Source organism: Thrips palmi, unplaced genomic scaffold (genome assembly GCF_012932325.1).
Source record: "Thrips palmi isolate BJ-2018 unplaced genomic scaffold, TpBJ-2018v1 HiC_scaffold_4, whole genome shotgun sequence".
Taxonomy (NCBI): Eukaryota; Metazoa; Arthropoda; class Insecta; order Thysanoptera; family Thripidae; genus Thrips; species Thrips palmi.
Genome location: NW_023144631.1, coordinates 1,698,705 through 1,722,878, shown reverse-complemented (window position 1 = coordinate 1,722,878; position 24,174 = coordinate 1,698,705). Strand labels below are relative to the sequence as shown.

The 24,174-nt window shown below is 52.4% G+C and overlaps 5 protein-coding genes across 9 annotated transcripts; 2 read left to right on the top strand and 3 right to left on the bottom strand.

Moving 5' to 3' along the window:
• Positions 1-513: 513 nt before the first annotated feature.
• On the bottom strand, positions 514-8,801 carry LOC117649496 (nuclear pore complex protein Nup214). Its single transcript, XM_034392364.1, has 21 exons — positions 8,469-8,801; positions 7,808-7,943; positions 7,533-7,729; positions 7,240-7,424; positions 6,926-7,134; positions 6,535-6,846; positions 6,071-6,426; positions 5,936-5,979; positions 5,671-5,831; positions 5,349-5,576; positions 4,958-5,276; positions 4,711-4,869; positions 4,389-4,613; positions 4,054-4,296; positions 2,346-3,961; positions 1,652-2,192; positions 1,451-1,569; positions 1,240-1,368; positions 1,008-1,166; positions 738-918; positions 514-655 (listed from the first exon to the last, which is right to left on the bottom strand). The coding sequence occupies exons 1-21, from the start codon at positions 8,502-8,504 to the stop codon at positions 628-630; spliced, it is 5,583 nt and encodes a 1,860-aa protein (XP_034248255.1). The 5' UTR covers positions 8,505-8,801; the 3' UTR covers positions 514-627.
• Positions 8,802-9,251: 450 nt separating this feature from the next.
• Positions 9,252-12,842, top strand: LOC117649132 (insulin-like growth factor-binding protein complex acid labile subunit). Its single transcript, XM_034391594.1, has 8 exons — positions 9,252-9,428; positions 9,580-10,453; positions 10,539-10,716; positions 10,802-10,889; positions 10,959-11,203; positions 11,392-12,055; positions 12,163-12,341; positions 12,467-12,842. The coding sequence occupies exons 2-8, from the start codon at positions 9,658-9,660 to the stop codon at positions 12,711-12,713; spliced, it is 2,397 nt and encodes a 798-aa protein (XP_034247485.1). The 5' UTR covers positions 9,252-9,428; positions 9,580-9,657; the 3' UTR covers positions 12,714-12,842.
• Positions 12,843-13,234: 392 nt separating this feature from the next.
• Positions 13,235-16,142, bottom strand: LOC117649099. 2 transcript variants are annotated; one of them, XM_034391538.1, is made up of 4 exons: positions 15,924-16,142; positions 14,840-15,366; positions 14,505-14,760; positions 13,235-13,832 (listed from the first exon to the last, which is right to left on the bottom strand). In XM_034391538.1, the coding sequence occupies exons 2-4, from the start codon at positions 15,309-15,311 to the stop codon at positions 13,481-13,483; spliced, it is 1,080 nt and encodes a 359-aa protein (XP_034247429.1). In that variant the 5' UTR covers positions 15,312-15,366; positions 15,924-16,142; the 3' UTR covers positions 13,235-13,480. The 2 variants fall into 2 exon arrangements, with proteins under 2 accessions (XP_034247429.1, XP_034247430.1); XM_034391539.1 differs by lacking the exon at positions 15,924-16,142 and adding an exon at positions 15,684-15,820.
• LOC117649101 lies at positions 15,748-24,170 on the top strand. Its single transcript, XM_034391543.1, has 5 exons — positions 15,748-15,913; positions 22,899-23,003; positions 23,322-23,489; positions 23,568-23,618; positions 23,690-24,170. Exons 1-5 carry the CDS (start codon positions 15,786-15,788, stop codon positions 23,709-23,711), a joined length of 474 nt encoding a protein of 157 aa, XP_034247434.1. The 5' UTR covers positions 15,748-15,785; the 3' UTR covers positions 23,712-24,170.
• On the bottom strand, positions 16,755-22,401 carry LOC117649098 (dihydropyrimidinase). Of its 4 annotated transcripts, none has more exons than XM_034391536.1 (2): positions 22,249-22,401; positions 16,755-20,482 (listed from the first exon to the last, which is right to left on the bottom strand). In XM_034391536.1, the coding sequence occupies exon 2, from the start codon at positions 20,473-20,475 to the stop codon at positions 18,718-18,720; it is 1,758 nt and encodes a 585-aa protein (XP_034247427.1). In that variant the 5' UTR covers positions 20,476-20,482; positions 22,249-22,401; the 3' UTR covers positions 16,755-18,717. The 4 variants fall into 4 exon arrangements, with proteins under 4 accessions (XP_034247427.1, XP_034247426.1, XP_034247428.1 ...); XM_034391535.1 differs by lacking the exon at positions 22,249-22,401 and adding an exon at positions 21,574-21,697; XM_034391537.1 differs by lacking the exon at positions 22,249-22,401 and adding an exon at positions 21,393-21,528.
• Positions 24,171-24,174: the final 4 nt, after the last annotated feature.

Below are 24,174 nucleotides of genomic sequence, written 5' to 3'. Positions count from 1 at the left end.
AGGTGGACACAGACAGGCACGGGCAGCCCGGGCCGGCCGGCCTTCTCGGGGTCGGCGTGGCGTAGCGTGGCGACGTGAACCCCTGCGCGGGAGGCGTGCTGAAACGGCGGCCATGGCGTCACCGTCATCGTCCCTCTCATTGAAAGTCAATGCTGAGCAACAGAGACGGCAGACGGGCAGGGTATTTCGGTGTTTCCGGGGCCGCCAAGCCTAGACAAGAGAACCTCCGCTCCGCCGTGTGGCATTCCCCTGGAGTGGACAGTGGACCGGACCGCGATCCGCTGCCGTGGTGCGGTCTGCGGTTCGCGCCAGCCCCGGCCGATTCCAATCAATTGTGTAGCGTTGAAAAAAATTAAATAATTCTTGAAAAAAATTAGAAATAGAGAAAAGGTTTGTTTGTCTTCACCGTTGTCAAGCCTGCATCTTTAGTGTTGCCTTGTTCAATTCTATTCATCCAATTTCAGCATTATTTCATTCATGAGGTTCTTCAATAGTTAATAAAACAAAAATGAATAAATTTGTTGATAGTACTAAGTTTATTTTTTAAAAAATAGTTTTGTCTCTTTTACGACCAAAGATAGCTAATTAATTGGCTACTTAAATATAAAATCAGACATTTCTTGCAGTCTATCGCCAACTTGAAAATGAGCTGCCCCTGGAAAGACATTGGAAATTTAGAAAAGAATCCATGTAAAGCACTGTGTAGCATAATGTTGTTAAGCACAAGGGGAACTTACCCAAAGGAGGAGCCTGTGTTACTAAATGGAGTTGCTTGCTGAGCACTTCCGCCAAACAGACTGGTTGCTTGGGGACTCTGAGCTCCACCTTGAGCCAAGTTTCCAAAGGTGGGTCCTGAGTCTTGAGTTGCTAAAGCTTCAAATGTCGAGTTTGTTTGGGTGGGGGATGTTGACCCAAATGCTGAAAAATTGAACAGACAATGTTAAGGCCGTGTCATAAAAGCGGACCGAGTCAACACTATTTAAGATAAATGGTTGCATCTAATCTACCTGGGGCTGGTGTGGGGCTACCAAAGGCTCTGGTGGGACTTCCGAAGGCAGGGGCACCCCCGAAGGCAGGGGCACTTCCAAATGCTGGAGCAGAACCAAACGCTGGTGCGGCACCAAAGGCACTGGGAGAAGTGGTTTGGAAGCCTCCAAAGCCACCACCTAACAAAAACAAAATTCCAGTTTTATTTTAGGCCAAATAAAAAGAATTAACATTCCCTGTTAAACTACATACTCGATCTATTCTGGAAGGAAGATGCCGTACCAAAACCAGTTTGCTCTATGGTGCCACCCATGCCACCAGAGAAGGAGCCAGTAGACGGGGATGCAGGAGATTGCCCAAATACACTGCCTCCAGTGGCTCCTGTCGAGAGATAGTGCAAACAGTTAACATCCCTTGGCAGCTCACGGTAAAGAAACAGTAATGATTTTTCCAATTGTCTAACCTGCTTGCTGGAATAGGTTTCCTCCCGCCGGTGACGCAGCACCGCCTCCGAATATGCTGCTGCTGCTGGAGGAGCCGCCACCGAAGACGGAGCCGGACTGCGGGGAGCCGAACCCAGAGCTGGAAAAAGAGGGACGTGGCCTTAAAATATTGTATTCAATCACAGATCCATTCCTGACACGCAAGTTGCGCAGCACCCCACCTTTGGCCAAACAGAGAGCCCCCAGACTGGCCGAAGGAGGGCTTGGCGCCGAAGGCCGAGGGGGCGGCGCCTGCTGCGCTCTGCCCGAACAGGGGCTGCGACGGCGTGGTGGCGGTGGCGAAGCCCGCACTGGACACGGCCGCGCTTCCCCCGCCAAAGATGCCGCCGCCCGAGGACGCCGTCGAGGCAGTGGGGCTGCAGATGGCCTGGCCAAAGAAGGACGCCTGCGTCGTGGCCGTGGCCGCCTGTCCGAACAGCGAGCCGCCGCTGCCGCCGCCAAAGGCTGACGGCGCCGCCGACGCGGTGGAGGCCGGCAGGGCGAAGCTGAAGGGCTTGGGGGTGGCGGGCGTGGCCGCCGTGGTGGTGGCCGTCTCGGCGGCCGTGCTGGAGATGGATGGCAGGGCGAACGAGAAGCCAGAGCCGCCCGCTGCCGCGCCGCCGAAGATGGAGGACGTGCTGCTGGCTGCAGTCGTGCCCCCGAACAGCGACCCGCCGGAGCTGCTGGCGGTGCTGGCCACCGCGGCGGCCCCAAAGATGGACCCTGCCGAGCTCGCAGTGGGCGCCGTGCTTGCTGCCACGGCCGCGCCGCCGAAGAGGGACGCGGCGGGGCTCGCGGCGGCGCTGGAGGAGGCGGCCGCAGCAGCCACGACCTGGGAGGCGGCGGCGATGGCGGCGGCCGGAGCCGCGGCGCTGCTGGCTGGGGTGGACGTCGCCGGCGACCCGAAGAGCGACTGCCCGAATGCAGGGGTCGTGGCGGCGGGCTGGCCGAACAGCGACGCCGCGGTGCTGGGGGTCGCGGGCGCCGCGAACAAGGGCGCCGCCGCCGGAGCCGCGCTGGTCGCCGCCGTGGAGCTGGCCGGCTGAGTGGCGGTCGGAGTCGACGGGGTGCTCGATGGCGCCGCTGTGCTGGCGGACGCACTCGTTGGAGTGGCCGCAGTGCCTACAGCAGCAGAGGATGGCGGCGTCAGGGAGCCGAAGCCGAAGGCAGACGCGCTGGAAGTAGCTGAGGTGGCGGTGGCGGATCCGAACAGAGGCGCAGTGCTGGCGGGCGTGCTGGCCGGCGACGCGAGGCCGCCGAAGAGGGAGGTGGTCTTGGGCTGGAAGGTGGCGCCCGCGCCGCCGAAGATGGCAGCAGCGGGTTTGTTGGTGGCCGTCGGCGTGCCTCCCAGCCCCATGCCTCCGAAGAAGGACGTGGTGGAGTCGGCGGCAGCGGACGACGCACTGCTCGAGGGCACAGAGGCCGGGGCCGCCGACGAGGGCGCGGACGAGACCGGTGCACTGACTGGCGTGATGGTGAGGGCACCCCCGAAGAAGCTCGTCGCGGTGGTGCTGGGGGTGGGCAGCAGCCCCGGCTTGGAGGCGCTGGCCGACGGCAAGCCCGCCACCACAATGACGGGGCTGGAGGTGGAGGTGGACACTGGAGTCGTGGCAGCCGACGCCGGACTGTCCCCGGCCTTGGGGGCGGCGGGGGCGGCAGCGGCTGGCTTGGCCGCAGAGCCGAACGAGAACGCCGTGGACTGGGAGGCCGGCTTGGCGTCGAAGCCAAAGGCTTTCGGGGTGGACGTGGCGGGACCCGCTTTGTTCACCAAGTCGCTCAGGGCAGACAGGGAGTCAGTGCCCTTGACTGGTGTGGAGAAGGAGATGGGCTTGGGCGCTGCGGATCCAGCTGTGATGGACGGAGCGGCAGCGGCAAAAGGGGTCGCCGGACTTGCACTAGTCGCTGCTTGGCCAAAGGCAGCAACCGGCGCAGCGGGTTTGCTCACAGCGTTCCCTTCCGTTTTGGCAAGGTTCAGGCCGCCATCCTTTGAGGTTGGCACACTGGAGGGGCCAGTAGAAGGCACGGCAAACTTGAAACTAGAAGACATCAACCCGCCAGTTGAGACAGTTGAAACTGCTGGAGGTTGAGCGGAAACAGTGGCGCTCGGCTTCCCACTGGGGCCAGCGGTGCCAGCGCCAGGAGCAAGGCTTGATGTTGCAGGTTTTGATGTTCCCACAGGAGCTGCCCTGTTTTGACCAGCAGTCTGGGGAGTTGAGGTAATGAAACTTGAAGGTGCAGAAAATGATGGAGTCTTTGGACTTTCAGCAAACAGGCTTGTCCCAGAGGAAGCAAAGGGAGCTGCTGGTTGCGAAGTAGTTTTGCCAGTGGATGATGAGAGGGTTGGTGGAATGGAGGTGACAGATGGGGCAGTTATTAGCGAAGGGGCAGAACTCGCAGGAACAAAGCTTGAAGGAACTTTGTCAGCTTTGGATATTGGTTTTCTTGGTGACAAAGACACCACAGATGATGAGAAACTGACACTTGGTCTATTCCTGTAAAAAAAAAAGCAAAAAAGAAAACGCATAAAAATTGGAAATAGACAGAAAAAAGATGCACATGGGTAAAATTAGCTGGTAGTACCCACCCAGTGGATCCCATATCTGATGGAGTGCGGTCAACTTTGATACGGGCCATAGGGATCTGAAGAAGAATTTCACGTAATTTATCCTCCTTTTTGGCACTGAGAGGTTTTTGGGAGGAGAAGGTGGCAGGTAATTTCTTTGTATTTAGGTTGAGCGCTCTGGCTGCTAGAGCCTCCAGATCAGAATCATCAGATTTCAACTGGGACTCCAATAGATTATCAGCCAAACTTGATAGATCAATATCACTAAAACAGGAAATATAAAAAATAAAATTAATTAGTCACAAGTGAAGCTTCCTTTTTTAAATATTCATTTACCACTTCTACAAAAGACTTACGATTTAAAACTCATGGCACTGTCATTTTCTTGAAAGCTTCTAGAACTAGGATGTCTTGCTAGGGCAGAGTCATTAATCAATGGGATTCTGTTGGAATTTCGAAGCTTGCGAGCTGCAATTCTCCGAGTCACATCCTCCATAGTTATTTTCAATCTACTCAATACACCATTCTGTTTCACCATTGCCTGATAAACTTCATCCATTGTAGGCACAAACATTCGATTTCTAAACAACAACAGCAACAACAAAAGAAAAGGGATTCAATAATAGCAGCACAATTAAAAATAGTAGGTTAAAATATTTAGATCTTTGTGATAATAACCTAGGTGATCTGGTTTCCTGGTGCTGACCCCATTCAAAACTAAGTGATTTATTTATGTTGTCCAGTTGCATTTCAACATAATCAAATATCTGCTGAATGTTGAACAATGTCCTAGCACTCACAGGGTCCAATTCTTGAGCTTTAACCAACTGCAAATAACTGTTAAAAAATAAAATAAATGTTTAGGTGGTATGTTTCATAGCAACAATTTTAAAGACAAAGTTTAAAAAAAGAAAGAGATATTGACCTTGGTTTATTAAATTGCTGCAAGCGAGACTTGGCATCCTCTGCCCACAATATAGCCTCTGATCCTACAGCTTTAACCTCATTGACATCATGCCTCAGATCTTCAACACTTTTTGATAACTCCACAATAACACTCTCTAGCTCTTGTGACATTTTGATGATTTGTTTCTTTTCCTCATCAGAACCAATAGGAGGCAGTTCTTCATTGACTAATTTTTTTAACTTGCTCAAATCATTATTAAATACTCTAATCTCTTTATGGATGAGTTCAGTGTACACAGCCGGGTCAATTGTTTCGGTCTTATCCTCAGAGACATCTCCTGCAATCACAAAATATTCAGTCAACTTTCTTTGAAAGATAGCATCACAAAGAACCACATTTTCCTGCATACCTTTGGTGGGTTCGGGCTCTCTAGGACGGGATGCATTAGAGGTGGGCTTCACATTCTGAACAGGAGGCACAGGAACAACAGTTGAAGGGCGCTGGGTCGCCTCAGGCAAAACAGATTGAGGGGTAGACATTGCTGGGGAAGAGTAAGATGGTGGTGGAGTGGATGGTTGAGATGATTGAAAAGATGCAGTAGTAAAAGCACCCACTTGTGCCTTTGGGGATGACACACCTGCAAAGAGTTTGCTTAGTAAAATCGTTACAAAAATGGGCAAATAAGTTATGTTTACTACCAGGACAACGGCTGAATGCAACTTTCACTTTACCTGTGGCGATACTGGCAGGTGCTTGGGAAAAACTAAAAGCAGTTGATGCTGCTGAAGTGGCTGAACCAGACAATCCAAATGGAGATGAGGCCTGACCAGACCCCAAACCAAGGCTTCCCATTCCCAGGCCAAAGCCAGTTGGTTTAGAGCCCTGCAACAATCTGAAAGTAAAAGCATAAATTTAGGAAGAAAAACCTAAAAACAACTGACCATAGTTAAAAAATATTTTTTAGAAAAATAAAGCTGTAAACCAAATTTTACATACTGGTTGTTCATGGATGACAATTGCTGGAGAGGACTTGAAGAAACCTGGTTTTTTGACATACACAGGAAAAGACATTAGTAAAACATTATTACATAGCCCGGAAATAAAAAAGAAAAGTTAGGGAAAAGTACTAACTGGCACTTGCTGTGGAGCCTGAGACACTTGAGCAGGAGCTGGTTGAAATAAGCCAGAAGAAAGCTGTGGAGTTTGGGTGGGTTGAGAAACTTGGGGTTGAAAAAGTTGGGTCTGCTGCAAGCTAGGTTGGGATGCAGAAGGTGGAGGTGGCTGGGACACTGGTGCACCCTGTTGGGGAGGCTGGGATGGTGGTCCAGAAACAAACTGATCTAGACCACTCAAGTCTTGGAGCTGTTGAGGAGGCTCACAGACACAGGGGCCTTGTGGCAAAATATTGATTACATGGAATATGCATAAGACCCCATCATTTGACAAAATGTGAAGCATTGGCATAGGATGTAGGGTTTGGTTTTCGCCTGGAAAAACAATGAAAAAACAAAACAGTGTTTGAAAACTGACCATTTAAAAAATAAAAAATCTCCATACCCTCACATTTAAATGTTCTTCTCAGGAAAAATTCTTACCCCATGGCAGTTGATAAGTAGAACTAGTGTCCAGGGCTAATCCGACAGGATAAGTCTCCTGTTTAGAGGGAGTCAAAGGCAACTCAGCTCTTGCCGCATCTTCCTGAGTCCACTGCAGCCAAGACAAACCATCTGGTGCCATAGCCAAAACACCCACTTCCATACTATTGGCTGATGCTACAACCATTAAGTTCCATTTAGCTTGGAAGACCATATAAAATTGTGGTGGTCTCAATTCACCAGCACTATAACAAATATCTTCATAGTTCACATACGATATTCCGGCCTTCGGAACATTAACTATCATAATGCCTAAACAAAGAGGAAAAAATAAATGAAAAATAGGTTTATTTGTGCTGTACAATGAAGAAAGGAAGATAGAAAAACTTACAGGGTCTTTCTGATGGGTTCGCAGTATCAGCATAAACTGCAGCAAATTGATAATTTGAAATCCACAGTAAATTGACGAGGGCTGAGGCTGGCTTATCAGGTGGGGGCGGATAGCTCTTGACAAGTTTCAAGTCTGGCTTGTACTGCGAAATATTCCCTTTGCTGTCGCCAATGACCAACTGCTTTCCTTTGGGGCTCCAGCACAAACATCTTTAAACAGAACATTTAGATGCATTTCAGATATACAGATCACGAATGAGAGGCCACAATAATTATTTCAACTAAAATAAATTATGAAAAAATATCAATACTAACGTGCAATGCATAGCTGGAGGCAATGTACTGATGACAATGGTGCCATCTTTCATCTCATAAACTCCCACACCGCCATCAGAGGTGCATGCAGCAAGAAACTTAGGAAGCCCAGGATTAAACTGAAAGTCCAGAACTTTGCTTCCTGGTGAAGTAGCCAAACGAATATTGAAGGAAACTGTAACATTCTGCAGACATTTTACGTTAGAAATATGTACCAGAACTGTAATAATTAATGTTCTGAACAAAAATTTTCAATTTTCCATGGTGCCATTTCCAAGACCCTCTTTACTCACTCTGCTGCAAAATGTTGGCACATCATAAACAGCAGCACATGGGCAACCATCTTTCACAAAAGCAACTGCCAACTGTGTCTGGTCACAACTGACACTCAAATGCGAAGGAGCACAGCCAAGGGGGATTTCACGGTGAGGATATTCCAATGTTTCCCCTCTTGGAGCCTGAATTCCAGCAATTTTGCTAGACAGCAACACTGAGAAAGTAGAAAAATAAAATTGTATGAAGGATTTTATCAGATCATGCAATAAAACTTATCAGTTAACTACTTCACCTTGAAAACCATTAGATGTTCCAACAAAAATAAGCCCATACATGGGCGCCGCAGCAACTAAATTGGCAGAACTTGTGAATTGGCCAGGTTGGCCAGAAAAGACACGAAGGCGACATAATATTTTGAATTGAAGACCCTGGAAAAATAGTTTAAAGAATTAAAACAGGAACACACAATTCGAACGTAGCAATTTGACGATCTGTGCATGAACGGGCAGTTATAAAATTCAAAAGGAGATTCTGAGCAACTCGGTGACAGAAGAATACGAAATGTTACCCTAGATCAGTTCATAATACATCATGAAATGACTACGGGGCTAAATATGATAAGAACACCCTTTAATTGATTCAAATTTAAATCAAATTTTAAAAGTCACAAAAGACAAAACTTGACAGACTCGTTAAATCGTAAAAACCGCCTAGAGACTCAGAATGGCCAGGATACATTTTTAAAGACCTTTTAAGGTTAGGAATGTAGGAGGGAAAGTAAGATGAAGTGAGTATTCATTTTCCAGTGAATGTTCTACTTGCAAATCAAAGAGAAAATAAGGACAGGGTTAATATGGGCGTAGTAAAGTTACAGAGTAGTAAAAAAGAAAAGCTTTCAGAAATTTATTGGTAAAAATGTGGAGTTTGGGCCTTTGACCGGTGTCAGTTCATACCTGACACTCCTCTGGATTTGGAGCTTGGACAGACATGATGGATGTGATGGACGATAAAAATTCCTATTATCGCATGGAATGGAGATCGGCGAAACGATCACAAACAATTAAAATCGACAGCAGACATGAAGAAGAAGCAAGCAGCCCACTCGTATCAAAACACAGCGCCGTGTGAGCGTGCCGGCGGTCGATTCTGCGTTGCCAACTGTCAAACGAGAAATTCCGCTGTTGTTTGGCTGTCACCCAAAGAAAAAAGAGGAAAAGGGTGCGTATCTCATGGCTTTACAATAAACTAGACCGAATTACTGCATTCGGTCGTCGAAATCAACGTGATTGACAAGACCGACGGAAACGACGAAACGACTAAATTATTGGCAGGGAACGGCACTGCAGATAAGAGACGCGCCAACCATTCAAACGACGCCGGGGAACCGAACCCAACTGCCATGCCAAAGGCAACGGCAGCGTTCCGTTTGATGGGGGCGCGGAGTGGGCAGGCAGAGAAACGGACTTTGCTGAAATGAAAGCGAAAACGTCATCCTGAAAAGTAACAGCCTCGGGCGCCAAAGGACTTCCCCGCGAGTCCAGCGCGCCAGGCCGCTCAGATTGCAGAGTGCGAGCGAGACAGAGCGACGAAAGCACTGTTCCGAATCTAGTCTGCTGGTGAGCAATGCAATAAGGTGTGCCGAACTGAAATGGAGGCGGGCCGCTCGCTATCTTATCAGGCCGCGGTGGGGCGGGGCGGGGCGGGGCAGGGCGGGGCGGGGTGCTGGCGAGCCTGCTAGAATGACAGGTACGCGGATCAGTCGCGAGCGAAGGGTTTGTTGTATCGACTGCTCGCTCGCGTCGTCCACCCATCCGTCTGTCCGGCGCCGAGCCGCAGTGGTGCACTGGGTGCACCGGCCACCTGCCACTTCAACCAGGACGAGCCGGCAGTTCCATTTGGAGTGACGCCGAAAGGTGGGTACCCTTCTCGGAGCCGAGCTGCCGGACAGGGCCCTTCGCTGGGCCTGGGCCGGCCCATGGCGCATGGCGTCATCGGCCAGCCCCTGAACCGTGCGTGGTCTGGCCTAGCCTGGCCGACGGAGCATCAAGTGCGCTCTGCTTGCAGGACTTGCGGGGCTTGCAGGGCTTGCGGGGCCGCGGTAGCCGCGGTTCAGCATAGCGGGCTGCCAATGCCATCCGGTGGATGACGCCCCTGGCACACCCCTTGGCGCGGCGAATCACCACTGCTACGCCTCGCGGCGGAATGGCGCCTCGGCGGCGGGGCCCCTGCCGGCCCCTCCTGGTGGTCCAGGCCGTCGTCCTCGTGGTCCACCTCGGAGCCGCAGCGAACCTGACGACGCTTGCGGCGACGCCCGTCCCAACGAAGCCTGCTGCGACGTCCGCGCCGTCCGCGGCGGGTGAGGCGCCGGCCAAGCTGCAGGTGCTGCCCTCGGCGGCGACGTCGCCGACGCCACCCCTCGGGCGGGCAGGGCCGGCCGACCTGCAGCAGCGCCTGCAGCGCCTGCAGGAGCAGAACAGACTGTGCGCGCGGTGCGACTGCTTCGCGCTGCGCAGGGACGGGCGCAACAGCAGTGCCGCGGCGGTGCGGGTGCAGCTCGACGAGAACCTGGACGACGTGGTGGTGACCACCAGCCACCCGCGCGACGCGACGCCGGCGACGCCCCCGCGCCCCGCCGTGCGACCCACAGTGCCGCCGACGAGCCAGGTCCTCGTCATCAACTGCACGGAGCGCCTGCTGGCCGAGGACCTGCCGCGGTGGTCGTGGCCGGCGCGCCTGTCCGCCGGGGAGGTGGTGGCCGCCGAGACGTGGACCGAGTTCCGCGGCGGCGACCTGAGCGGCGTCAGCCGCCTGCCGCACCTGCCGTTCCGCCTGACGCGCCTGTCCCTGGCCGACAACCGGCTGCGCAGCGTCGCCTCGCGCGCCTTCGCCAAGCTGGAGGCGCTCCGGGACCTGGACCTCAGCCACAACGTCATCACGGGTACACGTCGCCCACATGGTCCAACAGCAACCTGAGAAACAACCCTGTTCCTGTTAACGTGAGGTCCTTGCTCGGAACTTTGCAGACGTCCCCTTCGACGCTTTCCTGGGCCTCACCGCACTGGAGCGGCTCAACCTGTCCAGGAACAGCCTCACCAGCAGGCCCCTGTCCGCAGACCTCTTCAAGCAGATGCCCAAGCTGGCCGTGGTCTCTCTCGCCCACAACAGGATAGCTGGCGAGCTCAACAGCGACACCTTGCCTTGGTGAGCGGCAGGAAAATGAAATTAGGAGTAGTAAAATTCCAGGTGTAAGATTGAAGGTGAAGATCGGAACCCTTTTTCTGGTCAGGTCTGGAAGCATTCGGCAGCTGGACTTGTCCTACAACGAGATCACCAGCGTGAGCGCGGGCGCCTGGAGATGGCTGCAGAACGTTAAGGTAATAATTGTCGTCAGTGACAGGTGTGCCGAGCCCCATACGCACAAACTAACCGCTTCACGTCCGCAGGAGCTGGATTTGTCCCACAACAAGCTGAGCTCGCTGACGCCCGACGCGTTCGCGGGGCTCAGGTCGCTGGAGCGGCTGGACTTGTCCTGGAACGCGCTCTCGTCGCTGCCGCCCGGCGCGCTGTCGGGGCTGGCCGCGCTGCGCACGCTCAGCATGGCGCACAACGCCCTGCAGGCGCCCCCCGCCGACACGTTCGGCCCAGTGCAGGCGCTCGCCGCGCTCGACCTGTCGCACAACGCCCTCAAGTAGGTCGCCTCGCCTCGTGTCTGCAGTGGGGTGAGCCACACAACTGCCACAACTTTTGCTGTCCTGTAAAACTTCCCTCCGTCCCCTCCTCCCCACCGTTAACAGGGCTCGTAAAATCAAACTTGGTCAAATTACGAACGCCTTGTTGCTACGGCCGGGGCACTAATGGTGGGGTGTCGCCTTGCAGTCCGGGGGCGTTCGCCGTGCTGGCCAAGCTGCCCGCCTCGCTGCGGTCGCTGGACCTGTCCCACAACCCGCTGGGCCTCGGCGACGGCGGCCTGGAGGGCCGTGCCGACGGCGGCGCCGCGCTGCCCTCGGCGCTGGAGGACCTGTCCCTGGCCGAGTGCGGCCTGCAGAGCCTCGAGGTGCGCGCCTGGGGCGGCCTGCACCAGCTGCGGCACCTGCAGCTGTCCGGGAACGACATCTCCGTGCTGAGCGACATGGCGCACATGTACGCGCTGGAGCGCCTCAACGTGTCGCGCAACTCGCTCACGTACTTCCCGACCGTGCGGCTGGCGGCGCTGCGCGTGCTCGACGTGTCCCACAACCAGCTGGAGCACGCGCCCGCGCCCGAGGCCCCCGCGCTGTCCGAGCTGCTGCTGGACGACAACCCCATCGAGCAGCTCCGCCTCGCGGCCGCGCCCTCGCTGGCCGTGCTGTCCGCCAGCCACATGCCCGTCCTGCGGGCCGTGCCGGCCGGCGCCGTCGTGCGCCTGTCCTCCGCGGACAGGGCCGCCAACGTCACCGCCAACGTCACCGCCACGCCGCCGCCGTGCCTGTCCGTGACCCTGCGCCACAACCCCGCCCTGGTGGACATCGGCGAGGGCGCCTTCCCCGCCAGCCTCTGCCAGGTGAGGCTCACGGCCCGGCGCATCGACTCGCCCAGGCCTGCAACACGTTCAATCATTCAAACCGCTCGATAACCTTCTGCGCCGGTCGTCCGCAATCGTGCACACAGCTGGACTTGAGCCACAACGCGCTGCGCTGGCTGCCGCCCAGGCTGGCCAACTGGACGGCGCTGCGCGTCCTCGACCTGCAGGCCAACCCCTGGGACTGCACCTGCCGCCTGCAGTGGATGCTGGACGACGTGGTGCGCCAGCTGTACCGCTCCAGCCCCGCGCTGCTCGAGGACTTGAGGTACGGGGTCTAGCCCTTAGTGGTAATGGTAATGCTGGGTGGGCCGGCCCGCACGACAGAGGCGTTCGGCGGGCTGCCTGCCCACGAGGCTGACAGCTCTATGTTTGCGTCGGTTGTGCCCGCAGGTGCGCCAGCCCGATGCCGGTCATGGGCAGGCGCCTGGTGCACTGGTTCAACCACACGGGGCGCGCGCTGTGCGACGGCGGCATCGCGGACATCCAGTCCGCCGGCGCCGTCACCCTCAAGCTGTCTCCCGCCACCCTCATCGTCATCAGCGCGCTCGGCGCGGTGCTGGTCATGCTCGTCGTCCTGGGGGTCGTCGCCCACCGCAGGGACGCGGCCAAGCGGCGCGCCAGGAACCGGCGCCTCTGAGGCTTCGGATTTGTTGCTGCCCGAAACAAGAAGGCGTTCTGTCGGCGTTCCGTCTATGCGCAGCGCCGTGGCCCGGAGCAGCATTCGCTTGGCGCACAGTGGGCCAGAACACCGGTGGAGGCGGCCAAAATTCTAGACGCGTTTTGGGCTCCAGAGTCGCTAAACCGGACTCGAACCGAACGTGTGACCTCACCAATGGGCTCCTCGTTCGGAGAGCAATCCATTGGTGGGGTCACACGTTCGGTTCGAGTCCCATTTAGCGACTCTGGAGCTCAAAACGCGTCTAGAACTTTGTCCGCCTCCACCGGTCTTCTGGCAAATCCACTGTATGGCGGTTTTGGAAAACAAGGACCGCGGCCATCCCGCACTTTTCCCATGAGAACCTGCCTAATGAATTCTAGTCTCGTGAGATTTGGTGGCCGACTCCAAAGTCCGGACCAGGACGAGTTACCGTTTGGTGTTAAGACAGATTTGATCTGGTTTGTTCCAGTTTGTAGCTTGTGCCATATAAGAAAGTGATATTTCTGTAATAAAAATTAGGATAATTATTTTTCGAAAATAAAATTTTACGTACTTAACACAAAAACATATCAGGATCATCTCTCTGATGTTTACTTGATAAACCCATACAAAATTCAGTCAAACAAATCCAAGTTAAATTCACCATTCATGCAGCACATAGACCACAAAAAAAAAAAAACACTTATCAGTTAACATTTAAAAAATCCCATTTTAAAAATCACAGAGAGGGTCGGTCAGAGCGTGTCCTAGCGGTAGTAGTGGGGCACCTCGCTCTTGATGAACTTATCCACCCCCTTGCTGATGAGTTCGTAGAACTCGTCCTCCTTGAGGTCGCTGCCCACGATGGACGGGAAGGACATGTTCATGTGGCACGCGAAGCGCTTCATGTGCGTGGCGGCGGCGGCTTTGTCGTTGCGCTCCAGGTGCAGGGACCCGAGGCGCTGGTGCAGCATCAGGCAGTCGCCCTCGAGGTCCAGGGCCCGCTCGTACCAGCGCACGGCCAGCGCCCGGTTCCTGTGCGGCTTCGGGAGCGCCCGCACGATGTCGGCCCCGCGCCACAGCAAGTACACGTTGTGGGGGTACGCCGCGATGCCCTCTCTGAAACAAAAACGAAAAGCAACTTAAATCGACGCACCGAATTGAGCCGGCAGGTCGTCATCAGCACGTCAGAAGGGTGGCGAGGGCGATTCTCCCCGCCGCCACTTTGCGCCGCGATGGCCATCAAGGTGAGGCGCGGTGGGGGTGGGGTCAGAGTGCGCCGACCTCACCCGCCCCTAAAAAAGCGTCTCAAGTCCACCGCAACACGAGTTGTTGGTTGTGCCCGGTTGTGCCCCCGGCGGCTCGAAGGGCGAAACACTGCCGCGGCACGCCACCTCCTGGCCGGCCACCTCGACCGGCTCGGCTTGCTACCCCCGCTGTCCAGAGCTACCCCGGCTGCGCGACGCAGCGCGCAAAGTGCCCCCGCGGCCTGCGCGTCGGCGGGAACGCCTCCAGGCGCCTCAAGGCCCCCACGGCGGCCAACGACAGCCTAAACGGGCGCGTGCGGCGCGGGCATCGATTTTCCCGCTGGAGGAACAAGATTGAGCTCCGCGATAGGCGCCAGTCGCAGCCAGCCCCGCCGTCGCGACCGAGGGTCGGGGAGGAGGGTCGGGGAGGGTCGGGAGCAGCGACCACCAAGGGCCGACGGCTGCGGCCAAGCAAAGTTGCCGCCACCGCCAACTGGGCTCGGCCGGGCCCTTGGCGCCCTTGGCCGGGCCCGATTCAACCCACCTGAGGAGCTCCACTGCTTTCGAGTAGTAGCCCAGGTCCTCGTTGACGCGAGCGAGGGTCAGGTACGACTCGGGGTTCCTGGCCAGCTTGTGGCCGGTCTCAGCGGCCGTCTTCTCCTCCTGCGTGCTGTGCAGCCACCTCACCCCGTCATGCTTCAGCGTCTGCCGCGAGTTGACCATCACCTTGGCCAGGATGGTGTGCCACTGTCCCTCGTTGGGGTTCATCTCGATGGCCTGCCTCGCCGCAGAAATGTTTTCTGCAAAAAGACAGTCACGTTAATGCCCCGACTGGTGAAGGGTGGCCAGTCCAGCCAGTCGAGAGCGCCCTGTGCCTACCAGGGTAGCCGGCCATGTCCGCCCGGATGGCGACGAGGGCGGACTTGAAGTGGCCGCACAAGGTGTCGAAGTGCACCATGTCGCGCCTGAGGAACGCGTCCAGGTGGCGCATCGCCGCCGGGTCGCCGCCGTGGAAGTCCCTGCAGATGTGCGCCCACGTGGCGTCCACGAGGTGCCGCAGCGCCAGCCCGTAGTCCTGCACCAGGTCGCCGTCCTCCCGGGGCCCCCAGAGGGCGGGCACGATGCGCAAGTAGGCCTCCACGATGTAGCGCCTGCTCACCGCCTCGGACCGCACTCTCTTCTCCAGGCAAAAGGCGGCGGCAAGCCTCGTTTTGATCATCACCTCGTTCCACACCATGCACAACGAGTCCTTGTCGTCGATCACCGAGAGGTAGCGCTCCAGGTCCTTGACGGGCAGCAGCGGCGTCTCCCACGTGAAGGGGCACTCCGTGGAGCGCAGCACGCGGTCCATCCTCGGCACGTCTGGACGTCAGGGCGTCAGGACACTCGACGGCGGCCGCCGTCGCCTGGACAGGACAGCGAGATAATGCGTGACGTGACATGACGCAGGCATCGAATATCGCCACCGTGGACGTTGCATTTCCGCACTGCGGCGAGCAACGGCCTCCATGGAGACATCCACAGAGCGGCGCGGACTTGCCCTCCCCCCTCTTTTTATTATCCGAAAGGAAAGGATGTTTCCTTGCGTTTTATTTGGTTGGCAGTGATTGTTGACAGTGAATGACACCACCCACGACACTACTGGGGAGGGGGAGGGGGGTAGCTCCTCTTGGGACCTCCACTGGAACCCCTAACCTCTCGCGTTCAACCCTTTCCTTTGTACTTTCGACCGCAGCTGCGCGGCTTCAAACTAGACGATCCACACGATTATACAAATATGAAGCAAATGAAGCGATCGAACAGAAGCCAGTTCTCCAGCACCGCGATGACGAATGTGGCGTCGGGTCGCCCAACTCGTTTCGCAGCTAACTTTACGAAGTTGAACCAGCGCATATCTACTTTGGACAACGGCCGCATATTTCACGGCGACGCTAACGCGCGCCGTGTTCGAATGTGAGCTCACCTTCAACTTTGGTTTTTCTCTTGGTTTTTCTCTTGAAAACACGACTTTGACTGGCGGACGAGTCAGGTTCATTGTTTTGATTGGACAGGTCAGGTACAGCATGCGAGCAACAAGTGGCGGAGTATTCTGTTGTCATTGACAGCCCTTGACGCCCCTAGTTATGAAAATAAAGTGCTCGATGTGGAAAAAGATCGGGATCGAGAAACAAACCCAACGGCGCCTCTACCGTTTATTTTTACAGTGAGGATACGTTCTGCCGGAAGTAAGGTTGGCAAACGTGCATCCCTGTCCGCGCGGGAGAAAATGAAATGGAGCTCCGGGTTGACATTCTCTTTTCAGGGCTTTGCCTTTGCCGGCTGGAAGCGACGGGCATTTCTGCAATGCCGTGCGCGTGCGCCTAATTGCGTTTGATTTCCTTTTCCTCATTCAGCCTTCAGCCGTTCCCAAAGTTTCGTGACTAATCGGTGGCGTGGACGGCGATAGGGGTCGGCCCGGCTGGCCTTCGGAAAGGGGGGGGGGGCGGGGGGGGGGTTGGTGTAGGGGGATGGCACCTGGTGCCTGGCGCCCTGCACTCGGTTCCCCCGCCCCGCCCGTCCTCTGCAATGGTGGGGCCTCCACCTGATAGATGAAACGCGGCTGGGAAATGGGGCATGGAGGCCGGCAGGGCCAGGCCAGGCCCACCTACACTGGCATTCCCCCTGGGCAGGCTGGCCCGCCGGACACGGACCCTCATCGGAGATGATTTCCTCTCGATACCCTGTATTCGTTTCCAGCCTGAGGTAGACTTTATGCTTGATGTGTGGGCACAGGTTCTCAAGGAAGAAGCTAAAATACCTTTTAGTTGGATTTCTTTTATTCAGCATATGGAACCACAAAGGCGAGACTTTTTTTTGCATTAATTTTGCAAATAGACAACATAGCATAAAATACAGTCAACATCATTCTGACATTACGTGTCATCCTCATTTGTCACCACAACAATTATTTGGCAACAGATTGTGCAGAGGTACCGTTTTATCCTTACATTTTAAGCAAATGCTTTGCATAATGAGATTTAGTAAAAACTGTGGGCGTAGGACAGGCATTCCAATTAGTGTCAGTCAGTGTCACATTCAGTCAATGTGCACTTGAGATGCAATAAAAAAGTTACACATAATTTGGCTGTGTTAGTAGTATAAAATTTCATGACAAAAATGTGCCTTAAATGATATGCTAGAAGGGACTAGGATGCACAGGGTTTTTAATTACAGCTCCTGTAAAATTCGAAGCAATGGAAACAGAGTTAGAGGATATATTGCAGGGTACAATTACATACAGCAGCACACTGATTGTCAGATTTTGCATTAATGCAACGTATTGGGAGAATCAGAGCATAACCCTGATATATCAATAGTTTGTGCGAAAATATTGTAACATGCCTCCTTCAGCATCTGCACAGCTGCAAAAAGCAGCAGTGAAAGTTTACATGTCACTCTAAAAATACACCGAGTGATAGATACACAATAAATATTTTTATATACTTCCATACCAGTGGAAGGGATGCCCACAGTTTAATTGGCTGATACCTGCACACTTATTTAACAGTTCATATAAAAGCTATTTGGAAAAGTAATAAATATTTGTACAAGCATTAACCAATAGGCAGTATCATGAATATCTCCTTAAAGTTGCATTTAAGTCAAAGCAACTTCAATTGCAGATTTAATTTTCTTCCTTCAATTTACTTCAAAGGAACACATTTAATCTGAGATCTAAACTGTATACATATGATCACTCAAAAGCTCAAGACACCAATAGTGACAGATAAAAGAGGGCTTGGCATGCAATGGTCCACAGGAGATACATGCCCCAAATCAATATATTTTCTTTAAGTGGGAGGACCTTTTGATAAGGTCATTTCACAATATTCACAGGTAAAAATTCAAAGCTCTAACAGGAAATCAAGAAACATGGCACATATACTTGTGACTTGCTCGATTCCTTGTCTCAATTTTTTTTTATAAGTCTTTCGTCCTATAACTATAAAAGAAGACTTTGCAGTACACATCTGAGACAAAAATGCTCAAGCACTCTACAGACTACAAAATATCTAATGGAAGAAACGCATAACGAATTAAAAATAAAATGACAAATAAAATTAACAGTGAAGTCTCAGAACAAACTAAGCCAATGAATGGGTGCAAACCAAATTTCTCCATAACACAATAAAATGGAAGTTTTCTACAGAATATAATAAAAATAAGAGGGTACACACCAAAAAACTCACATTGGAAAAGCACAAAAGATATGAATAAATTGAGAATTTTAATTTTGGCAAAATGAATTGATTGAACAAATCATAATTTAAATATTTCAAGCATTATACCAAAATCACACAACCACAACAGGAAGATTTAGTGAATTATCCGCCTCACAATGTGGAACACATAGGACCACAGCATTACAAAAATGCCATAAGATCTGTCAAGTTTAAGCTAACTGGAAGAGCTCAGAAGATTTTTTTAAGTAAAAACAAAGTACCTTATGAATTTCAAGTAGCTCAGTTGAACCTTAATGTAACAATAAAAAATGTAAAATGAACAGAGCGCACAGCTGCGTCACAACATTATTTTTAAAAATAAACTTTCTAGCATATTATCTGTAATAATACTGTGCCAGATAAGTAAAAGAAACCAATGGCAGGTATAGCCCTGGGTCAAATCTCTTGAATAATTCAGTTCGTACAAATTATTTAAACATAAAACAAGAAAGACTAGACAGATTTTGAAACATGGTCATACTGATTGGGAGCCTTTTACCAAAAACCTCCAGAGGATCTTCCGCCAGGCGGATTGTGAACACGAATGCCTGAGCGCTTTGAAGTGTCACCAACCTCACTACTAATGGAGAAGCTGGAGCCCTGCAAATTACGCTGCCCTTCCTGGCGTGCTCCTTTCCCAGTAGGGGTGTTTGTCTGGTCAGAAAAGACGGTAATGGGGCTTGGACTGATTGGAGCAGCATCTCCATTGCTGCCATTGACATGCAGTTGAGAAACCTGATCGGCTGTTTCAGTGATCAGATCTGGCAAAGGAGCATAGTTGGCCTTTTCAGCTTCCGTAGCAAGAGAGTCATATACTGTAGGGGGATAGAGCGGGGTCGGGTTGAAACGACCATGTCCCTGCACAACCTTCAGCTCACCATCATCCACACAAACTCTACCACTCACAATGACATATTCAGGCACGCCATGACACTCCATCCCCTCAAAAATATTAATGTCAGTTGCCTGATGATGAGTTTTAGCAGAGATAACTCGTGTTTTGTTTGGGTTCCAAATGACAATGTCAGCATCTGAACCAAGGCCAATAGCACCCTTGGATGGGTACAAATTGAAAATTTTAGCAGCATTGGTGCTAGTAATTTCCACAAAACGAGGTGGCGTTATCTTTCCAGACTGCACACCTTTCTCCCACACTACTGACATGCGATCCTCAACACCATTGACACCATTTGGAATTTTACTGAAGTCGTTCTGGCCAACAGCCTTTTGCTTGGAAGAGAAAGTGCAGTTGTCACTGCCAGTAACTTGAAGCCCGTCTGAAGCCAAAAGATCCATGAGCCGTTCTTTGGTTGCTGGATCAGAACGAAGAGGAGGGCTCATGATGTGAGCCGCAGCAAGGCCATAGTTGGAACTGCAGCAGGGACGACCATCTGTGCCTAGACCTGCGGCAAGTGCCTCTCCATAGACAGGCCATCCTTGCTCCCTATACTTCGATATAACATCTCCTGCCTCTTTGCTCATAACATGAACAACATACAGAGGACAGTTGACTTGCTTAGCGATAACACAAGCACGGTTGGTGGCTTCAGCTTCCACCTCCTCAGGTCGGGATTGCTCGTGACCCTCAGGGCCCTTTACACCTTTCGACAGAAGCTTTTTCGAATTTTCAACAATGATATCCCCATTTTCAGCATGTACCATTGCCACAGCTCCCAGTTGCCTACATGTCTCAAACATCTTGTAAAGCTCATCATCACGAATCATCAAGTCATCTTTGTATGCCATGAATGCTTTAAAAGAATTGACGCCCCTCTCTTTACACAAAATCTCCATTTCCTGCTTTACTTTATCAGACCACCATGTAATACCACAGTGGAGAGCATAGTCACAGCAAACCTTGTCATCTGCCATTAGACGATATTTATCATACTGCTCTAGGAGTGACTCTTTCTTTTTCGGGATAGCAAAATCTATAATCATTGTAGTACCTCCAGAAATAGCAGCCTTTGTACCCTGATAAAAATCATCAGCTGAGGTTTGACCCATGAACTCAAATGAAAAATGAACATGAGGGTCAATACCTCCGGGAAGAAGGTACCTTCCCCTTGCATCAATCACACGGGTGCCCCCAGGAATGATGAGATTGGTGCCGATTTGTTTGATGATTCCATCTTCCACAAAGACGTCTCCATCTTGCATTCCAGTAGCATTCACAATCTTGCCATTCTTGATAAGAAGACGGTTTTGTGAGCTCTGAAGGTGAATGGGAACCTTCTTCACTGGTGCTGCCATTTTCCGTCTGAAAAAGAAAAAAACAGGAACAAATAAGATTTATTTTTTTTATAAAGTATAATTCACAAAGTCCCATTCCCCAGGTCATTGACACGTTCTGTAGTACGGATCTCAGAAAAAAAAACCATTAAAATTATCAGAAACAGTGGTTTTTTAACTGTCACTGAGAAAAAGAAGAAAGTAAAATAAATAATTCATTGCCATGAGACTATGCTGAGACTTTTAAACACGAGAAAAAATGGTTAACCAAATGAGGAGGAACAAAAAAAATAATGTCACATCAGAGATAACAGCTATCACATCTGAAACATGCTGATCCGGTAGCAAAGTGGAATTGCACTTAACAGAATATGACCAACAGTGATAAGAAAGAAGACTGGCCTCTACTGTCACAAACACATCAGCCCAAGGGAACTTGAAAAGATAATTCAAAAACAAAGTAACGGCAGACTAAAAATAACAAAAATTACACTCTTGGCATTCCATAATTTTTTTTTCCACCGGCACCGAATTTTTAAAAGTTCACCACAACACCCACCTAGCCATTCCCCTAGCCATAGCAGCAAGCTGCTTTCCTGAGCGGACACCAAAAAGACCCGTACCCCTCCGAGTCACACTGAGCACTGAGGGCGGCGGCCAACCACCGCGCCCACCCCGGTCCGGCGCGTCCCGGTCCGGCCGGCCAGCCCCCACACCTGCAGCGCCCGGCGCAGCACCCGGCGCATCCAGGATGCAGGGGCAAGGAGCACAATGCACGCCGCGAGATTAATGAATGGACAGTGATCCTGCAGAACTGGGGAACTGGGGCGGGAGAGAGCCAAAACACTGTCGATACCGAAACACGGCAATGAGCGAAAACGGCGAAACGCGGCGCCGACAACCTGGCCTGGCCCGCTCCTTGTGTTGCGCCCGGTTACCTTAGTTAATTGCCTTAATGATGAATGTGCAGAATGCAACTGCAGATGCAACAGAACGCCGGCGAGCAGCGAGCCCAGTGGGGCGTGTTACTGCGCTGGCAGGCCAGGCAGGCAGGCCAGGTAGGCAGGCCAGGTAGGCCAGGCAGGCCTAGCGTTGCGTAGCGGGCCGTGCTGTACTTGCCTGGGCCGCGAGGAACACCTGTCTCAACTTTCGTCGTCCGCTGCCGAAGGGACGGGTACGACTGTGGGCGTTGGGCCGTTGGGCCGAACGAGCAGCCTACGCCCCGCGCCGCCCCGCGGCCCCGCCGTCGCGCCCAAGCAAGCGCCGAGCGCCCAGCCCACAGCGGATGCCCGCGGGCCGCGCGGGGAAGGCGAAGCGGGGAAGGCGAAGCGGGGCGGGGCGGGGAAGGCAGGCAGGGTGCAGGGCGCCCCCCGCGGGTGGAGGAGAGCCGCAGAGCGCGAAGCCGCGGGGTGCCGCGGGGTTCCGTCCGCGGGGGTCTCTGCGGGGCGCCCCCTTTCCCCCTTAAGGCCCCTCCCCCTTCGCCCCGCCGGTCCCCCCTCCCATTATCCCGCTACACATCCGGTGCGAGGCGCGAAGCGGCTCATCAGGATGCATGAACGGTCCCCGACTGCAGGGAGCTGGCTGGGAGCTGAGCTGGGAGTCGCCGCGGTCTGTGCCGCACGTACTTCACTTCCCGACTCGCGGCGCTGGCGCGCTGGCGCTGCTGAGCTAAGCTGCCCGGCCCCGGCCGCTGCATCCTCCTCGCTCCTCTCCTCTCGTGTTCGCGTCTCTCTTCATCGTCCCCGGCGAGCCTTTACGACCCACGCCCACGCCGGTACAGGCACCCGTACTCACCGGGTATTTTTGCTGGCCCGGCGACCGCGGAAGGGTTCAAGGGTGTTGCCTCGCCGCGAAAATTGCGGCAACTAGACGCTCGGCGGCCTTTATTTGCAAATCCCGATCAACCACTGCGTTTTCGTTTTCGCTCGATAACTGGGTGGGCGGGCAACACAACGGCGACGAAGGGTGCGTCGGAGCGAGCTGCAGGAGAGCGAGAAGGCGGCACTCACGCAAAAATCTTGTCTGGGACTTCCCTTCTGTGAGCAGAAAGTAGCCTCGGTTTGTCAGGGTTTTGCACCGAAAGCGCTGTTTCGGGTGTTCCTCGCATGACAGCAGTTGGCACTACAAACCTCGGTCGGTTGTTTCGCTACCAACCTGGCACTGTAAACGGGCCTGTGATTAGACTTCCTCCACTTGTCTTTCTCTCGAAACGGTGAATAATTAAGATCAAAGCTAACAGGAAATTTTAACCTTAGCACAATTACTGTGACGTGCAGCAGTTTCTAGAAGGTATCAGACCAACAGTGAGCTTCCCGTAGCGTATTATTTTTCATACTATGTGGTTTGGCGAAAGGCGTTCCTTTCGAACGTGTTTTTGTTTTTGTTGACATTTCATTTCGGCTGGTACTTTTTGCTTACGTAAGTTTGTTGGTTGTCAACCAAAGGCTGCCGCTGTCGACACGTTGGGAAAAGAAACCAGAGCGATGGGTGGCTGTTGTTCTTCGTGCTTTCCTTCTGGCTCACAAGAAGAACTACTGTCCCCTGATTTGGTGAGTGATAAGGACGATTCCCTGCTGAGGCCCATAACCTTTTTCACTAATGTCAAAACGATTGTTTTGAAGATACTTTACGTGTTCATTTATTTCATAGATTATTTTCTCAATAGAATCGTTCGAAAGCCAATAGAATCGATGCATGTCGTGTTTATCTGGCCAGGCCTAAACTTGGCTAGCTTTCAGTCTTCCGTGCAACAATATTCTCCTTAAATTTCACTTGAATTTTGAACATGTTCTAGTACTATCGAAATGTTTCTATGGGCCCTATGTTGGTAAAGGCGGACAACTTCTCTAGTAAATGAATTGTTACAGGAAACAAGAAGACGCCAACTTGCTGAGGCTGCTGAGAATCGGGCTAAACAGAATGAATCGAGAGGTTTGGCAAACCCTGAGAGAGTTCAGAGAAAAATTGAGCAAGCCAGAGCTAAAGAAGATAAAATGGACAAGTACAGCAGCCAATCTGGCTCCCCAGCTCTTAAGGTATGGTACTTTGACGTATAATGTTAAAAGTACATTAGGCAATCTTTATTAAATCTGGTCACTCTCTTTTTATTTCAGTGGCAAGCCAATTAATGATTCTTTTACAAACTTTGAAATTACTTACAAGTGGTAAGTGCATTCAAGTTGTTATCTTTGTTCAGTGTCTTGATTCTGTTGATTAATTGTTTGTCTCTTTCTAGCCTTCATCTATGGGAACATTAAATGAAAGAAGGGAATGAAACAGTATTTTCCTTGAATTTTAAGAGTATTTTAGTCATGAAGGTTCTGTTCATGACACATTTTTTGTGTTAAAACAGCATGCTTTTAAAGTGAATTTTGTGATCAGAGGTTCCGAATACTGAGGTACTTCTCTGAAATGTGTGTTGCTTGTCAATATCTTCGATGCATGCTTGCGCTATCAGTGGAAAAAGAATGGACATGCCACCTCCCTCCCTATCAGAGACTCTCAATGCTGGCCTCTTGTACTACCATTTCTAAGTGGGGGTGTGGTATGGACATCATCTGGTCTTTTTCCCACTGATGGGACACCACACTGCATGTGGAGATGCCATGGTTGTCACCTCGCGTGTACACGTTATTTTATGAATAATTGAGACGAAACTTTTTATGTCCAAAGATTGTTTAATTTAAATTATAGAACTTATCTATGGAGTCAGTGTACAAT

Coding starts and splice junctions, on each gene's coding strand:
- LOC117649496 (XM_034392364.1), bottom strand. CDS start 8,504: ATGTCTGTCCAAGCTCCAAATCCAGAGGAGTGTCAG. Junction 6,847..6,925: donor GAACCCATCAGAAAGACCCT/GTAAGTTTTTCT, acceptor CTCTTTGTTTAG/GCATTATGATAGTTAATGTT. Junction 4,870..4,957: donor CAGCAATTTAATAAACCAAG/GTCAATATCTCT, acceptor ATTTTTTAACAG/TTATTTGCAGTTGGTTAAAG.
- LOC117649132 (XM_034391594.1), top strand. CDS start 9,658: ATGACGCCCCTGGCACACCCCTTGGCGCGGCGAATCACCACTGCTACG. Junction 10,717..10,801: donor AACAGCGACACCTTGCCTTG/GTGAGCGGCAGG, acceptor TTTTCTGGTCAG/GTCTGGAAGCATTCGGCAGC. Junction 12,056..12,162: donor TCCCCGCCAGCCTCTGCCAG/GTGAGGCTCACG, acceptor TCGTGCACACAG/CTGGACTTGAGCCACAACGC.
- LOC117649099 (XM_034391538.1), bottom strand. CDS start 15,311: ATGGACCGCGTGCTGCGCTCCACGGAGTGCCCCTTCACGTGGGAGACG. Junction 14,761..14,839: donor GGACATGGCCGGCTACCCTG/GTAGGCACAGGG, acceptor GTCTTTTTGCAG/AAAACATTTCTGCGGCGAGG. Junction 13,833..14,504: donor AAAGCAGTGGAGCTCCTCAG/GTGGGTTGAATC, acceptor TTTTTGTTTCAG/AGAGGGCATCGCGGCGTACC.
- LOC117649101 (XM_034391543.1), top strand. CDS start 15,786: ATGACGAATGTGGCGTCGGGTCGCCCAACTCGTTTCGCAGCTAACTTT. Junction 15,914..22,898: donor AACGCGCGCCGTGTTCGAAT/GTGAGCTCACCT, acceptor TGTCAACCAAAG/GCTGCCGCTGTCGACACGTT. Junction 23,619..23,689: donor TTTGAAATTACTTACAAGTG/GTAAGTGCATTC, acceptor GTCTCTTTCTAG/CCTTCATCTATGGGAACATT.
- LOC117649098 (XM_034391534.1), bottom strand. CDS start 21,033: ATGGCTAGGGGAATGGCTAG. Junction 20,483..21,013: donor ATGGCTAGGGGAATGGCTAG/GTGGGTGTTGTG, acceptor TTTCTTTTTCAG/ACGGAAAATGGCAGCACCAG.